The sequence below is a fragment of the Mizuhopecten yessoensis genome, unplaced genomic scaffold (genome assembly GCF_002113885.1).
Source record: "Mizuhopecten yessoensis strain PY_sf001 unplaced genomic scaffold, ASM211388v2 scaffold11057, whole genome shotgun sequence".
Lineage (NCBI taxonomy): Eukaryota > Metazoa > Mollusca > Bivalvia > Pectinida > Pectinidae > Mizuhopecten > Mizuhopecten yessoensis.
The window spans coordinates 203,426-222,406 of NW_018408857.1; the positions used below are offsets into that span (position 1 = coordinate 203,426).

At 35.5% G+C, this 18,981-nt stretch overlaps 1 protein-coding gene across 3 annotated transcripts in view; it reads left to right on the forward strand.

The window, feature by feature from the left end:
- LOC110465120 (vasoactive intestinal polypeptide receptor 1-like) overlaps positions 1–12,873 on the forward strand; it is a 66,480-nt gene extending 53,607 nt beyond the window's left edge. For all 3 annotated transcript variants that reach the window (XM_021520717.1, XM_021520716.1, XM_021520718.1), the window contains exons 11-13: positions 1,987–2,128; positions 3,074–3,115; positions 7,285–12,873. In XM_021520717.1, coding sequence (XP_021376392.1) covers positions 1,987–2,128; positions 3,074–3,115; positions 7,285–7,647 — 547 coding nt within the window. In that variant the 3' untranslated portion in view covers positions 7,648–12,873. The remainder of the gene's footprint in view (positions 1–1,986; positions 2,129–3,073; positions 3,116–7,284) is intronic.
- Positions 12,874–18,981: the final 6,108 nt, after the last annotated feature.

Sequence of the window (18,981 nt, forward strand, 5' to 3'; positions counted from 1 at the left end):
GAATGTTGTAACTGGTCTGTCTGAATATCCGTCATCTTTATAAATGTTTTGGGATCGTGCATTCACTGTTTGTTATGTCTTACATCGACAATCACTTTGTATGTAAGCCACAATATATTGCTATAATAATCGATGTAACCATTCCATTGTTCATTCAAGTTCATTCGTTCTTATTGAGTGTAGATTGTGGTTGTGTCGTTTAGACGTTTTAAATGGATGAAGTAAAGGTTATGTTACAAGCGTATTTGTGTTAATGATGCATATATCTTGTAAGTTAGTGTACCCTATTTACCATTGAAATAACAAGACACGAAACTGAAACACAACTAACTAAACATTAAAAAACTGTAACTTTAATCTAGGATTCTTTTATCTTTTAATACTTTATTGATTGTTGATAGTGAGGTTTCTCATAATGTTTCTTCAGCCACAATGGTCAGTTGTTTTTAAGTCACCTGAGACAAAGTCTCAAGTTGACCTATTGCGATCGCCTTTTGTCCAGCGTCGTGCGTCCGTGAACAATTTTGATTTTCGACTTCTTCTCCAAAACCCCTGAACCAATTTCAATGAAATTTTGCAGAAACCCTCCATGGCCAAAGGTCAACCAAAAGTGTGAATTATATGGTCCCCAGCCCCCAGGGTCCTGAGGGGTGGGGCCAAAAAGGATCAAATTGACTAAAATTTCAAAAGTCTTCTCCTCAAGATCCAGATATGGTAGAATTAAATACTCTTCATTGATGGAAGGGTCTTAAGGTGCCTTAACAAAATTCAGCTGACTGACGGAACCACTATTTGTACATAGTACATATACTACCCAGATCTTTCACACTAATTTTGCATTACATGTAGTTTAAGTTACCTTTGTTACATTTTTTTTCTTTTCATTTGGCAACATCGATAATATCAGTTTTTACATATCTCATGTGACCGTTATGGCCCATGGGCCTCTTGTTACCTGTTACTTTTCCATAATGATGCATTCAACAGACGATCAATACATTGTATGTACTGATCAATTCTACAACTACGATGCAAATATACTGCTAGAAACACGTAATAGACCATCTTCAAAATGTAGCCAGAACACCATGTACATTTTATTTATAAAGTAAATTCTAATAGTGAAACATCAATGTGACGCTAAGACAGATCATTGTCTTGTATGCATAGTTGTAATATAAGCTACACGTCACGTAAGTATAAATTGTATTCATAATAGCTTCTTCCTCACTTTTTAGATATTGATTTAATTTAATGATAACCTCATTTGCAAAGAGATAATTTACAGTACATCAAAACACCCTCTAATGCATGGCATAAGTCGAATAATTTGATTTTACCTTTCACAGTGGTAGCGCCAATACTTGTGCAGTCAACGTTTGCATTGGTTCCTATATTTCGTTTTAAATCTTGTAACTTTTAAAGTTTGTATAAGCGAGGTAGCTGGAATACCTTGAGCTGCGAGGGATTTTATTCGCAAAACTTCTAATCTGTACAGTAACTGCATTCGTTTCTTTTTCACCGGGTGATTAATATTTCCTGTATTGTCTTGTGTTAATTTGTATGTTTCATGATACAAAATAAGCACCGATAAACAGGGCAGTGCATGCCACGAATACATTAGAGTAGGTCAATATCCATAAATGTAAGCAATGGTTGATTTTTTAGCACTCGAATATGTCTGGGGGAATATCTACCCCAAAATGGATCATTGGTTTAGTGTTATATTTACAAACGAGTATTACTGATTCGTGATCATGCTTGCTATAAATACTGAAAATGAAAACAAAATATCTGTAATTTTGATTTGTACAAAAACTTTAAAACCCCATCAGAATCAGGATGGTAATTTGAACTAAATCTGAAACACAACAAGATGGCGTCATGTGATGAAATATGAAATGACATTGAGGTTTTGAAATCGTAAATTGTTTTTGTTCTCACAGCTAACCAAACATCACTATGATATTTACTTCCGTTCCACAGGCGGTTAGCCAAGTCCACGCTGATCCTTATTCCACTGTTTGGCGTCCATTACATTGTGTTTACCTACGTTCCATTCGGCAGCATGGATCAGCAGGCCATCATATACATGTTGTATGTCGAAATGTTCTGCAATTCATTCCAGGTAAAAATTCTACTCGTTCCAGGTAAAATATAAACTTATTCCATGTAAAATATTAAATCGTTTTTGGTAAATTTCTTCTAGAAAAACTATAACATTTGCCAGGTTAAACATTAGCCCATATTGTTTTACAAGGAGAAAAAGGTATTAGCCCTAAATGTACCTTGGGTGTGTAGCAGAGAAATAGTAACCCTTGGGGTGATTATTTCGTTGTCTTACCTCGGCAGAGCCTCAGGTAAGCCAGCTAAAGAAATAACTCTGGTTTTAGATTGCTCTGGCACTAAAACTATGGAGAGATTATAATAAAAATATTCTTCGTGACTCACTCGCTAACTGTAGTCACACAATGGGTGCTATAACATATTTGGGTTGGTGATGGTATTGTTCCACGAGATGTTTCCAGAATAATATGATTTGTGAGGATACCCAAAATGGAACTGTTTTCAGGCATATAATGCAGCATTATTATTTTGCAATACAAATGTATGGAATATATTCTAAACCAGTATTTATACATTTTATAATTAACCGCAACTGGAATAATATTTTTCTGCCTTTCTCTCGTATGTTGCTCATAAACTCAATTGAGAAAAATCCTAAAATGAAATGAAAATAATTCCCGGAATGGTATTGTGAGACATCAAAAATATCCTATCACATTTCTTAACATTAAAAATAATGTTCAAATTAACATTTTTATAAATAAATAAAAAAAAATAAAAAATATCAACAAATGTCAAAACTTTCTTAAAATGAAGAAAGTATTTGAAAAGCTGTCAATTGTTCCATTTAGGATACCCAGCCAACTAAAACTTCCAAGTAAACCTGACTCAAGGAAATGAGTTCTACTAATAGACAAATCAACTATAATGTAAAAAGTTAAATGGTATGAATTTGAATGATAACATATCGGTATGTCACTGACATTTTGGTGTTACCTTGTTTCAGGGATTTTTGCTGGCCCTGCTGTTTTGTTTCCTCAATTCAGAGGTAAAGAATGCCGACTGTATCTGTCATTTTGACTTTTTCACCGTATTTGTCATTAATGGAAACATGCTATATAAGCATGGTTGTGCATGTACTAATCATCCTAATTTGCATCTCCCGCCCGTCATTTGCATGGAGTTAAAACGGATTATGAAACGAAACAGGACATATTTAGTTTTGGATTTCAGCGTTATTGAATAGTTGGGTATGTTTAACGGAATAATGGAGACTTCATGTCAAATCTTATATAATGGAGGCTTGTTGTCTAGAAAGAAAAAAAATGTATTCATTAAACGACCTCAACAGAATATATGTTAAAAAGTTATGCTTCTATTTATAGTACATCGGCTGTGTCATAGTCGGTATTGATATTTCTGTTTCAAAAAACGTCTGTCACACTTTTATAACATCTAATACAAATAAAAGCTCTTTGCCAATAATGCAACTCACGGGTAGGTCCATTATGATGCCCTCACATACTAAAGTATTATAGTAAAGCTTCGTAATACTGCCACAGTTTGTCCACAGAAAGTTTGGCGTTAAAAAGGGTTTGGCGATAAATTGAGGAAAACATTTGTCGGGATTCATAAGATAAAACCAAATGAAGGACTTTAGAAATAGCTTTTCGGTAAGCGAAGTTGTAAATGAAACGACGGGCATTATATCGAAGTTTTACTGTAGCTTGAATAAAAACCACACAAGCGTTTAGACCTATTGGATAAAATCCGATGGAATGCGATCAAAGTTGTCCTCGCTTAAAGTCCAATCAATCAATTGACTTCTAATTTATAAATATGCCTTATTGCTTATCCAATCTTATTGACAGATACTTTATGATACTTAATGGTTTGGTTTGGTTTTGGTTATATTTTGTTTAAAGTTCAAGTTATCATCGGGTTGAAATACTAATAGTATGCTATTACCATTGTCATTTTGTAATGCTTTTCTCTACCCATGTATTTTTATTCGTTTCGCGAAAAACTTTCACAAGATTGCCCATGTCCGCAAGTTGAGTACTTGAATCGAACTTTAGACCTACCCACTACCAATCCTTCACTTAACGAATGTTGTTATCAGAAAAATACGATTGCACAGTTTTAAATCAGAAAAGCTTGTTTTGCGTCGGGACATAACTCCTTGTGCAAAAACAGTTCTGTATTGAAAAACCATCTTCCCGATGTTCACTGTAACAGTAGTACCATTTAACATAAAAATTCGGTTGGTTATATTTCGAATGAATAAAATCCAAACAGTAGTACCATTTAACATAAAAATTCGGTTGGTTATATTTCGAATGAATAAAATCCAAAGAATGTCTTAGGAACTTTAATATATACAGTAAAACCTCGTCAAACTGCTATCATTTATCATTTTTACGTGTTTGGCGATCAACTGAGGGAAATGTATAAAGGAATTCTTTGACAAAAAACCGAAACAGGGACATTGAAATATGTTGGCGGTAATCGAGATGGCAAATTAATCAAGGGATAATATATTGCAGTTTTACTGTACGAGTTATGTACGAGTTACGAGTTATGTACGAGTTATGTACGAGTTACGAGTTACTTACGAGTTATGTACGAGTTACGAGTTATGTACGAGTTATGTACGAGTTACGAGTTACTTACGAGTTATGTACGAGTTACGAGTTATGTACGAGTTATGTACGAGTTACGAGTTACTTACGAGTTATGTACGAGTTACGAGTTATGTACGAGTTATGTACGAGTTACGAGTTACTTACGAGTTATGTACGAGTTACGAGTTATGTACGAGTTATGTACGAGTTACGAGTTATGTACGAGTTACTTACGAGTTATGTACGAGTTACTTATGAGTTAATTTCGTAGTTTATCATAAGTAGGCTCACTAACGAACCACCTTTATATAGAAATATTTACAAAATGGGGCTAACTACTCACTTATAGATAACAAAAATTAAATAAAATAGTATTGTCATTTTAAGTGTAAGATACATGTACAGTAAACTATATTTAGGCAGAGAAAGCTGTTTCATTTCTACTGTGAGGCTGAACTAGAAAACCACCTTAATGCAAGATTGTTATAATAATAAGTAAGCTAGTTTTAGTGTAACTTGGAATTAACAAATCACTTATGGTAGAGATAAATGTATAACATTATCGTCCATTTTATTGTTAAAAGGAACTAGCGAACCACCCCTGCAAGTTGATATAGTTATACAAAATATATATTACATTTTCTGTTAAAATGTTGAATAATCTAACAAACCACATTTAAGCAAAGAGAAACTGTGTTTGTGTTAAATGGAATTAACAAATCGCCTATAGGTATAGATAGTATTAACAGTTCTGTTTACATAACGGTGTGCGCATTTATGTATTTAGCATAAAGCTTATATAAGTATAGTGTATGTGTAATTTATAAATTAGATATCATTAAAAAACTTTTTTTTAACTTATGTATAGAACATTTCTGTCATAAAGCATACAAGTAATATATTAGAACTTAAAAAATAAATATAACTTCTTTGAAAGGTAATAAAACAGGTTATTTTTTTCCTGTAAAATATATTCATTAAATGTTTTTGAAAATATTTTCTTATAAAATTATTTTGTATAAGTCATGTCAACATCGTTTAAAAACTGTCAACGGCAAATATTCCTTATAATATTTTTAACACAGAAACAAACTAATTGCATTGGTGGTTCGTTATTTTGTAGGTCCAATCAGAAATTAAAAGAGCGAGGCGGAGACATTGAGCTGACAAAGTCACCTTATTATACTGCTGCCATCGTGCAGCCGCACTTAGTTTTAGCTGCATGTAATAAAGGCTAAGAAAACACATATAACGTCACGCTACCCCATACTCGGAATTATCGGTACAATTTTAAGGTCTTTTGGATGATATTCAAAGTTCCAGATCATGATTCTGGAAGGTTTCTTGATTTTTGACCAAGACTGCCAACAGTGGTCGATTTTCAGGAAATAAAATTGATGCAATTTGTTTTTAAAAATTAGATGACTAAACTTGGAATGACATTGTGTCCGTTCTTCTGTCATGATTAGAATCCAAAATGGTACACAATATAACTATGTTAACTTCTATAAGTTGTTGCGCCGATTACAACAAATATTTATTACTGTTATATATATATACATTACTGCACTTCATTTGTCATATATTCACTTATCTATTATCCGGTTATAAAGACCACGAACCGAACACGTAAGCAAGCCAATAACTACCTCCTCCGAAATCTTTCAAAATATTGAAAGAAAATATGTTTATTTGGAAGTAATCGTGCACTCTTAAAATGTCCCTGAATATAACATTTTCAAGTAGAAATTCTGATAAATATCTTTACTATTGTAAGGTCAGAGGGAAAACTACAAATTCAACACTATAATTCTATAGTACTCTTTCAGACTTTTCCCGGTTATGTATCATTTTGGGTAGCGTACCATTTGTGGTAGCGTGACGTTATGACTTATGTTGAACAAATATCATTGAAAGATAGTACAAATATGGTTCATTTGCTTCGAAGTGACTTTGACCATAGAAACTGAGAAGGACGTGTTTGCATCCTCTTACTGAATGTTTTAAATCAGTATTTCCTTGCGTCGTATTTCTAGTAATCATTTTACTTCAAGATGAAGGGTACGTCAGAACATGCTATCAGTTTAGGTTTATACAACTTTTATAAATACTATTTTATGTTTTGGACACTATTTCTGTACAACCGATCTCAAATGCTTATTCATCATATCTTTTATAGTTTTACTATTTTGTAACTTTGATCATCCCACTCTTTCATATATTCATCTTTATTCTTTTTTGTTCCCTCGAGTGATAGAACGATGTGTAGGACTTTCTCTCAATAGAACGGACAAATTTGATTGTGTAATTATTCAAATCATTGATGAATACTAACTGTCAAATGATTCTTTGATTTCTTTCTATCTATTTCCAACATATTGTGTTTTCTTTTCATACAACTCTTTTTAATAAACATTGTAGAATATAGTTCTGAATTATAATTTTCGTTGTTTATGACGTAATAAATTTAAACTGTAAATAAATAGTTCGTAACTTGCAAACTGAAATATTTAATGATATATTGGTCACATGTTTTGATTCCCATCAAGCTGTTAATTTGTATTTTTGTTATTGAACTTTTGTTATTGAACAGGTCCAATCGGAGCTAAAGAAGGCTTGGAGTAGACATCATTTCCGGAGAGCGGAGAGTTATCGCACCAGAACGTCCTTCCTGTCACGTGTTAGTCGGTCACGTCATCACCCTAGCAACGACGGCATGAACGGGTCAATTCAGTACACTGACAGAGTCAGTCCCATGGAAATGAATCAGTGTCCGCCTATAGTAGAGGAAAAAATCCCATTCACAAGTGAACTTTCCCAGGAAAGTGTTCTTGAAAACCCTTTGGATAATGGGTGGCCAAAGAATGATGAAGTTGACCCGTGTTTGAATAATAACCACACACTTGAGTGCCAACAGACGGACAACATAGTTGAAGATGGGTGTAAAGGGAGGTAACCCAATGAAACATTCAACCTCGCGAAAGTGAGGAATTGTGTCATGTTCCATCAAAATGCGTTAACGGTACTAGAATTAGAAAGACAAATCGACGTTTGTGATATAAAGGAATCGTATACCGAAAGTCATGCGTTATATTCAGGCAGTATTGTGAGGTATGGTCCTATTGTTGAGCGAAAATTTAATTGGCAGCAAAGTACATTGGATCATATGGTTGAATATAAATGCGAATGAAATGAATGCGAAAAGGAGACAAATGAAAAATACTCGCGCTTGCGTATGCAATGGAAAGAAGACGCCAATGAAATGAGTTACATATTTAATGAGTAACCAAACGATTGTACGAATGGAATGAAATCTAGTGCATAGTGATACAACGACAAGTGATGACAGAATAAATAGATCTACCAGTGGAACAAGTCACAGAGGTTACGGTCATACCAATGAAGCCATATAAATGGTGGAAGTTATAAAGTCATTATACAAACAGAACGCATCGTCTACGCATTATAATATCAATAGTGAGTCATTGTAGATTTAACTGAAGATAGTTTTATAAAAAAAACTGTGCAACGAAATTTCAAATAGCAGTAGTTTCCAGATGGATGTGGTCAATCTTTAAAGTCAGTTTAGATTTATAGAAAGCTGTTACTATTGTTCCTGTTGCATATTGTCGGTTATAATTGAAAACATAAACGTGCTTACTAAATTTGACATGGCTGCCTTATATTGGAAACATAAGTAATAACGAAGGAAGAACAAACAACTACTGATTTGGGAAAAGGAAAATATGTCATTCAGAAAAAGTCAGTTAACAGCTAATGAAGCTTAACATCTCTGAATCACTGAAGTCGTCTTCGTTCACATGAAACGTGAGCATATATGTGGAGCATGATAAGCAACGACTTGAAAGGACTACAGAGGAAGCGCAATCAAAACAATGCTTCTTAATTTGAGCAGAACAGAACAGGAATCATGCATCTTTGTTCAAGCGTTGAGAAAGGCGAAAAAATGATTGAAAACCAAGCAAAATGTTTTGGTTCTTCTGTCGTTCTTTCAAAGATGAGTCAAAAACAAAATATGTTAATGTCTCATTCAAATTCAGGATTTAAAGTGTACAAATTTCACCATCAACATAATCTGGAAACGTTCGTCAAATGTTTAAGTCCACACAAGTCTACATCGGGATACCGTTTGCGATGTGGAGTGTAATGAGATTATAAAATAAGGAAGTGACTGCATTTCACGGAAAAACATAGATGTTTGGTGCATGTACAGTGACATGAATGTAGGATTCCGACTAGGAATTGTAAAAGAAAGGAAACGACTGAGGTTACATGAATGCGTGATTCCAACTAAGCAGTTGTTGCAAAATGAATACTGGCTACAAAGAATTGGCATGTCAATAGGGACAAAATTAACCCTGAATTCCGTATCATAATAGCAGTGCCACAGTATATCTGGCATGTACCTGGTCTTAAGTGAAGGACAATGCTCGTTCGGATTGTCTCGGGTTCGACGGTTGGACCAGGTTATATTCTAATTACATACTGACACCTTACTGCTGTTTGATGTTATATTGTAACATTTTACTTTAAGAGGGGACAGTGACCAAAGAAAGAGCATGTTCAAGGATAACATTTATATCTATATAATTTGATGTTTATATTTGGAAAAATCAATGTTGTCCTTGAGCAAACGGTTTTATATAAGTGCTTCAGAATGACAACGGAGTGGTATTTATGTTGCCACACAAAAGACTTGTGACATTATGAATCAACATTTAAATAATGTGTCACTATTGGATAAAATAACACCATACTGGAAGTACATATCAAATCATTTTTAAATGAGTTTCCTTCATTAATTGATCATATATTCCATAAGAGCGCTTGATATCTATAAATAAAACCTTTTAATATTTTTATTACAGCTAAAAAAGAAATTTTACATCCCGTTTATCTTAGCCCTTGAACGAACTAAACTAGGAACGAAAATGTTGAATTTTTAAAAAGATTAGAGGGATTTTTTTGTGTTTATTTATATCATCCATGTGTCGTATTTTTTTCACATTTAAGTGCGTACGGTAGAATCTCGTTAATTTGATCTCCAAAATTCCGGACAAAATTTCGAATTCATATTTCGGAACCATGTTTCATAAATAGTTCTAAAATTAAGAATTCCTTCGATATAGGAAGGCTTACTGGGTTGATGAAAGCTTCTTTAAATTTTGACTTTTTCTTAACTCAAGTTGTGTTTTCCTATGGATAAACTTGAGTTAAGAGGCGTTAGAGAAACTTGCGGCCCGAGTACATTTCATGATTTATTAATCAATCGTTGTGTAAGTAACAAAAGTATGGGTCTTTCGGACCATAACAGAGAATTGCAGAATAATTCACGATCATTCGGTATGGATTGCACTTGTACAACTTTTTTTTCCATCCAAATAGAATTTTTAATTTCTGTATCAAACTTTTCCAGCTTAACGAGATTTTACTGTATTCACCATAACAGAAGTGTGAAAGATTGGAACTCTGCATTCAAACATTCATATCAGAACCATTCTGACATATTAGGCAAGAACTGAGAGTGATAGAAGGCTTTCAATATATCCCGTGGTTCCTAAAGCCAATTAGAGCATCATGGGAGATAACGGAAGGTATTTATCGGTTTACATTTGCATTCATCTGCTTATTAAAGACTTAAATGGTTTATCTGTATGTGTAATATCTATTTTTGAAGTGTAATGTCAGTTCTTCATATTGTTATAAAATCATGAACGAACTCATCTTTATTCTATCAATTATCAGGTTTAACGTTTATCTTTAATACAAAGATATGTTACATGATCTTTCGTTTTATACTGCTCCGTCACATTGAGGCATTTCAAAACGAAACCTCGTTTAACCGTTACTTCAGATGCTTTTCTGTTTACTCCTGTAAATGTATTTGTTACATTTTTTGTTTATTAATAACTGATCAACGTTTATATATTGTGTATATTTTTCAATCTCGATGTTTATATCTTTCAATCAATTACGTACGATACACATTTTTTTCACAAGTTCCATCAATATACACATGTAGCATCGACCTGAACATATGTGTGGCAACGATGTTCACATGAGTTGAGTCCACATTATTTAGCATCTATGTATCAATCCATTCACAAGGGTTTCATTTAACATTTGCAACATGATTCCACGTGAGTACCATTGATATTCACTTGTCAAAAAGCACGTAGCATGTGATCTACACATGTGTACTATTTTTATGTGTGAAATCCTGCTGTTGCAATGTCGTACATATGACTTCAATCGCAACATGTGTGTTAAAAACGTTATTTTATAACATCAATCTTCAATTGTATAGCATCAACTTTCACATGTTTAACATCAATTTTCATTCAATATTCAAATGACATCAATATGCATATGGGAAACCTGATGTTCCACAATTTTAACATCAATTTTTACATTGGAAACATCAATTTTCACATTTTTAGCATCAACATTTTTCCTATCCCTACATGTGGTACACATATTTAAGCATGTATATCTAGTATTCTCAACATCGCGTACAAGAATGAAGAATCTCTAATTTCAATATCTGAAGCACATTATACATTATAAACGGTTTCATCATGGATGCCTATTTTTTCTGCAAACATGTATAAAACACCAGCTTCCGGTCATTGTTGTTTGATACTTATAAAAAATCCTCTTTTCTACGTAAAGATATTGTCAATATTTTCAAGGCAACAACATTTACCAATTGCATTACAGGGCACGTAACAACAATCACGTGGAAATACATTAATTATAGTACGTGTCGGATGTTATTCTTCGGTTGACTTCGAGCCAAAAACTAGTGATAACGTGAAATTTATTAGACAATTCAGTGAATGATATTTCAAAAGGTTAAAAAATGTCAGCAGAATTTTTTGTATTGGGAATTGTACTGTTGCAAGTATCAGTTTGTTTATATATTGCGTAAAGTAGTACGAATCCAACAGGCGTTCGTTTGTTCTAGTCTAAGGTCTATATTAGACCATACCATCCTCGTAATTCCAGGGGTCACGCTCACTTACGTTTGCTTCACCTCTGGAAAATATCACGACAAAATCGTTGGCATGAGGTTAGCTATTGGATTAGTTTCAGGTTAAACTTTGACCAATCGCTTAACTGAAACTTGTCCTTTAAAACTACAGAGGAACGACACTCAACTTAAAAGCCGGTCAATTTTAATGTTAGGCTGCCACGCGATTCTTTTTAAGTACGTCAAATGTGCAAGCTAACCTACTTGTATCAACCTAAAGGTGGCACGCACAAGACCCTACGCTTTTGGCATAAGATATTGAAGGGGCGCAGAGAAATTAAGTAGACATAACCTCAGGAATTTCTAGGATGGGGCCATACTATTGTACTAAGTTGTGAAACATAAGTGGTAAACGATGCATGTCATAAAGCGCCAATCGGACGCAGATGTCCACATTCATGTAATCATTATGGCATGATGAACTAGTATCAAGTATATTCGTGAAAGAAACGAAATTCAAAAATTTTGGTGATGATTCCAATTTTTTTTTCTGTGGTACATTTACTGAAAACTCATTATATATCGCGAGACAATATTTTTTTGGTGTTTGTTGAATCATGACTTTTTGCGTTTCTCGCTTTATATATTTAAATCATAGTGTTTGTGAAAATTAAGCGAATTACAACTTTGTTCTATCATTTATATATATTTTTCTCTATCGCATTTTGTTCATTGGTCATGTCGGTGCTTAACATATTGTTAGTGACTTCTTAGTTTTTGAATTATAAATTAACGTATTTTTTGTTTACATTTCTTTCGATCCTAGAAACAACTTCAAAATTTTTAACCGTGTACCGTCAGTCCGCAAACAATCTACTGTGCTTAAGTTGGTGTCAGATCTTTAAACATTGTGAATTGTCCGTGTTGTTCTTTACGATTAAAAAAATAAAAAAACAGAATTAATGTTCATATTCGATCTTTAAAATGGGTCTTTCTGTAAGAAAAATCGACTCCTTTTTCAAAAACCCTTGCCTTGTTTTACAACAGTCGCAAATACATGTATACCCCAGGAAAACACAATTTGAAAATTTGAACCGTGTACCATCAATCATCCGCAAACAGTCTACTGTTCTTAGTTGGTGCCAGATTTTTAAACATTGTGAATTGTCCGTGTTATTCTTTACGATTCAAACATTTTAAATCTTTTTAATGTTCATATTTGATTTTTACTTCTTATAAAGATAACGTTTTAAAAAGCTATGCGTCTATAATGAATAAGAGACGCATGCTTTGAATGCTAACGAATAACAAAACAATATGTTTAGTGGAGTTTATTTTTAGTAAATTCAAATCTGCTCATATGACCATCTCTAAAACAGCTGTGTTTAGAGGCAAGCTTTAAATGTTTCCATTGCAGTCATTTCTGTTTCAAATTGTTTTCAGAGTCCCTAGAGTTGTACTCATCCTCGAATTCCAAGGGTTACCTGCACTCACGGTCTCTCCGCTTTTGGAATATGTCATGAAAAACACGAAGGCAACACAGTTAGCTATTTGATTGGTTTGCGGTAAAGAAAAACAACTGTCCAATCGCTAGGCTGATAACTGTCCTTTGAAGATTATAATTTTACCGTTTCGCTTTCGCGCAATTCCTTATTTATATGTCCCAATGTTACAGAGAATATAAGTGCGCGTGTTTCCTGGAATTTCAAAAAAGATTCAGCCTCCCAATATACAAGTCTGACCATTGTCTAATCAATTCAAGTTAAATGATTTTTCTTTGGCGAATTGAAGAAAGAATTGTTAAAAACAAACAGTTGGATAACTCGTTCATAATCTCGACAACTGTTAATTAGCCCGTAATAACGGAACTATAGAATATTATCCCATTAATACAGTTTAAGCATGCATTTATTTTGACGTAATTATACAAGCTACATTTTCCATGTATTACTGAATAGTAAAGTTTCATCATTCTCCCCCTAAACTGTTGCATAATTGTACTGTATTTTATTGAAATAAATCTTCTGTGTTTTAAAGTATGACGTTTGTTGTTTTTCAAGTGTAGCCGCGAATGAGTAACAGTTGGTTAGCAAAAATATGTAACAGTTTCCCCTATGATATTGTTACCATTTGAGTCCTCTCATTCAAATATTGTTCAACTCAGGTAATTCCAAATAAATATTGAACTACATCCATGTCTGTATCTGTGTCTGAATCTGTAATAATTATGTAAACTCCTCCACTACCTGGAGAACCGTTCTCGGTTTCGACGTCAAGGATTAAGGTTAGTGGGTAGTCGGTATAGATGAAGTGTCCTCACAATGTTAGCACTGGATAGCAAACAAGGTAAGATACGTCTGGTATTGATAATTACGGACAATAATTTTATACACAAGGATGTATGTACATGTAAGTCGATGATCACTGTCAGATCTTGGGTTCCTCAGGAAAACTCATCAACAAGCAGACTCGCACGAAAGACAGTTCTTTGTGCTTCTATATGTGTTTTGAACTTTAGGGAGACACTACTTAGGATTGAATGCTGTAACATTATCACATACATTATCAATGTCCTAAACAACACACCAGTACTTTGGCCTAAGCAAATAAAAGTTTCTTTCTGAAACCCAGCACGCATGGTGGTTTGTTGTCTGTGCGCACTGATGCAACAGGTACGACAGAGTAGCGGAGTTGATGCAGGGCATACAGTACCATAGACCCCGGTTGACAACTTCCACTTGGTGAACACGTTTAGGAATATGATCAATCTTAGTACAAGCGAGTAGGCACTGAGTTGCTGTTTCCTCTGTAATTAACATCTCTAGATTGTTGTGTCGCTAATCTGTAATCCGCGTAGTGTCGAGACAGTTGATTCTATAAATCTGGACCGGATATGTTCAGGCGGAGGACATAGAAAACAAATGTTTTCGGTCTTCTACATCTGACTGACAAAATGGACACGTTTCCGACACATCGTTCTGCTTAAACTTTGATCGATTCGCATGTAATGTGTAAGATCGAATTGGCAGTTTCGCCTTGATGAACACTGTGTGAATGTTTACCGCATCATATCCAGCACTTTATCATGCATTGTTTGGTTTGAGCTTGGAGGTGGATATTAAATTGGGATTCATATACCGAAGTGATGGTTGTGTTTTCTTATCCTGAAGTAATTTGTCGATTTTGCACTTTATAGTTTCCTTCCACGAATGATTATCTCTGATGATTCCCAGATGTGTAACCGTTTTTGATTCCGGAATTACTCCTTCGTTGATTGTGCAGACAAGATCTGTGAAGCTTGTGTTCACAGACAATATGTTGGATTTCGTTTCGCTGATTTCGTGGCGCTCTTTATTAGCATATAGTTTTTGTACGTGTAACATATCCTGTAGTTCTTCTGGATTCTTTGAGGCGAGACACACATCATCTGCTTTCGTTGGGGTTCCACATTATATATATATCCTATGCGTATGCCCATTACATGCTTATCCAGTGCAAGCAATAAGGGATTTATGAAGTCTTTATAGGCTGTTGGCGACCATACTCCGCCTTGACGTACTCCCAGGAGTTCTCTGATGGGTCTAGACATTTCGCCATCCTAGGTGATTTGAGATGTATGGCTGTTGTACCATTCCTTCATAGAGAGTCATTGATTTGCCAACACTCCGGACTGGTAAACTTTCCTTAGAAGCGAGTCCTGCAAAACAACAACAAAGGCTTTCCGGACATCGAGGAAGGCTAAATACAGAGGTTGGTCAGTATCATTCGCTTCCGTCATCAGTTCTATTATGATCAATACTACTGAGGTGGATGAGACTCCTTTAGTGCAGCCGGTTTGTAATTTTGACTGGTTGCTCAAAATGAGATCTTCTTTGGTATAGCTAAGATGAAGTATCTAAGTTACTTTCCCGATTATACTAGAGACGGTGTTCCCCGATAAGCATCTGGGTCATGTAGAGGTTTGCCGTTCTTTTCGTAGAGGTGGTTAACCTTTCCAGCTTTGAAGGTTGTTGGGATGCAGGAGTAGATGAGTATCAAGCTCAATAATTCTGTCAGTATACTGACGAGGGTTTTGACTCCATATTTTAGATGTTCGACCGTGATGCCAGTTTGATCTGCATCCTTCCCATTTTTCAAAGCTTGTATGGCTTCTTGTACATGTTCCACGGAAACTTCCACTGGTGGTTGTATCTTGCAAATGGATATTTTCAATGATATTTTCCAAAAGCAGGTTGTCCAATTCAACTTGTGTTTTGAACGAACTGTCAAATTTTTCGTCATTCAGTGGTGTAAACAGTGTTTCAAAGTATTTGGCCCAACCAGCACATACATCGGTTCGTTTGTACACTTTGTCGTTAACCACTGTGTGATCGGTTATGACATGGTCGACTTTCCTTTGAGACGCAACCAAACGGTAGAACATTTTCTTATCCGATTCATCAGCCTCCTTAATGGCTTCGTAACGTTGCTTTCAGAGACAGGCCTGAATTTGACGTTGGGCACTCCTGAGGCGTTTCTTGAACATAAATAAATCCCTAAATACAGGGTTGTTGCGGTCTTTTGGACTTCCTCCCTCTTTCCATATCCAGTGAATGTGTTTACGGGTTTTGCGTAGATCTTTAACTTCCCTTGTCCAAACAGGCCTCCGTTTTTCGTATTACGTTGCCATTTGCCTAGCAAACATTCCTCAGCAGTGGTCTCCAGAATTTCACTTATTGATGAGCAGAAAGATCAAGTAGGTAAGGTGTATGTTTCTCTGGCAGAAGTAGAGTCGATGGTCTTTCCGGAATGAGACGCTGGTATTTCACATGGTCCACTTTTTCCCACACTATCCTCGTTTTAGGTACCTTCATGGGTTTCTCTATTGACGTCAAGTGCTGGATTGATAATGTGATTGAGACTGGATCGTGCGTCGATGATATTTCTGTATTAAGTCATCATCTGTGGCTATAAAATAGTCAATCTGTGACATGCAGTGGCCGTGATGATGATGAAAAGTGTCGATCTCTGATAAATATATATATATATACCAGGAGGTTCTTTAAAACCGCATTCGGACATAAACGTAGGCAACATTTGATCACTTTGGTAAGGTATGCGTTCAAATCTCTCCCTAAAATGATGTCGGCGGAATGTCCATAGTTGAGGGTAGTTTCCCGAATTTCATCTGGTAAAGCCGTATACTGATAGTCGGAATCCCCGCATCCACGACATGGCATATATGTGCACATTAACACTAACGGTCTAGGTGCTATATTCAATATAACCGACACTACTCGATCTCCACCATCCGTTAAACTGTTTTAATGTCCTGTAGAGAATGGCGTCACAAAGCAACGCCACTCTTCCCTCTTGGTCGTTGTAACGGAGGAAGCGGGTCTTGATCGTCGACACATTTAACAGCACAAACAAATTCCGTTAAGAATTAGGAGTGGAGATCCTTAGATTCAAAGGCGTAAAGCATTTTTTCCTGCAGGAAAATGGCATCATTTGATCTCTGTAGTTCATCCAGGTACGGTAGACTAGACTTGAAGTTTTCCATGTTGTAAGACGTGCATATCAAAACATGCGCATCCTTCTTCGAGTGTGCTGAGGTACTATCATTGGGGACAGCAGTTGAAGTCGTGACTGGTGAATTGGCGTGGTACTCCGTAAGTGAGGATGTTGTTGTTGGTTAGGTGTGTACATCAGTCCTTGTTGTTGTAGTTGGTTGTTGGTACTTTGGTTGTTTTGTTGATTGTCCACTAGTGGGCTGTGGTTGATCCATGGTGGTGGTTTGTTTAGTTTAAAAATATTTTATTGACAACATATTGACGAAGAACCTTTACAAAGAATATCTACGTTTATTTCGCCTTCGTACCATTCTAATTCGGTAATGAGTGTTTTCGTAAATTAGAATACAAAGGACAAATAAGGAAAAAATGTTAACAATCTTCACAGGGATGCCCACACCCGCAATCAGCTGAACCTATTAGATTTGCTCTAAAAAGCAAATGGTTTGTGTGGTGTGCCCCTCCACAAGAAAGACCGAGTGTGCATATGATTACTTCCCATGCCGGGTTCGACATTATAATTAGGTGGAGGTCTTGACACGTCACAGCCTAGTGCAGTTTGGGATCGCGATGAATTTTGCTTACTCGGTTCTTGACCGAATAATGATATTGGCGACATTTTACAACCATGATTATTGGAGCTTCCCTCCACTATTATCTTTGAGATATCTTCCATAGATCGCCCGGTGACCAATACGTTGTTTTCATTAAAAGTTGAAGTTACATCACATATCAAGTCTGTATTGGTTGTTTTTGTAATAAAGACACCACAACGGCTCTCAGAGTTCATCATGTCATTTGTGTGGATATGATGTGGCTTCCTGCTATGAGAAGGAATATGTAGCGATGGCATATAGTTTACACTGTCTCGCTGTTTCGAATTGTTGAGTTGTTTACTTGCATCCGAATTACGTGAAAGGTGTTGTTGGGTCCATCTTTGTGAACGTTGTTTTACCTGTTCTTTCCGCTCGAATGGAATTAGAATGCGTGATTATCTCTCTGTCTAGTCTCGACTCCAGTGATTGATATCGAATGCTTTCCTTCGATGAATCAAGTTCTAGTTTCTGAATCCTTTGTTCTAGTCTTATTAAGTGAATAGCATGGGTATCATGGGTATTCGAGGTATTGTTCAACGCTATAGTATATTGACGAGGGGGACTAGGCAATGTTGATTTAAAAGCTTCTGCCCTATCCATCAGACGAATTTTCGTTTTCATTGCGTTTATGGTAGTGTCTTGTACCATTTGTTCTTGTTCTATGTGTGAAATCATTGTTTTAGAGGCCTACCTTTGTTTCTGTAATTTTATTAGTTCTGCGTCCATCTTCTGCACTTAGGCATTAAGCGTTTTTATCTATCTTTCAATTTGATAGTTTCAAGTAGTGAGGCACTATCGTTGTTGGAGTGGACATTCGTATGTCGGTAGTACTAGTCAAGTTACTACTGATAACCGTGTCTTGTCCTGTAGGGATCTGATTCGGAAGTGTCATCGTTTCCTCGTTTTTTACCGGTACTAAGGGTAAGGGAACTTGAATGGTATTGTCTACCGGTGCGACCACAGCCGGTGGAGGAATGTGAACATCTATATTACCAGTACAGCTCTACATGTGTAGGTTGAAAAACTGTCATCTTCTATACTCTAGATAATTTTTGTTGACATGCATTCCCAAGCGAGTGGAGTCATTGTTGACAAATTGTACACAACGGCTGACGAAAACTCATCACAACATTCGTCACATACGGGGC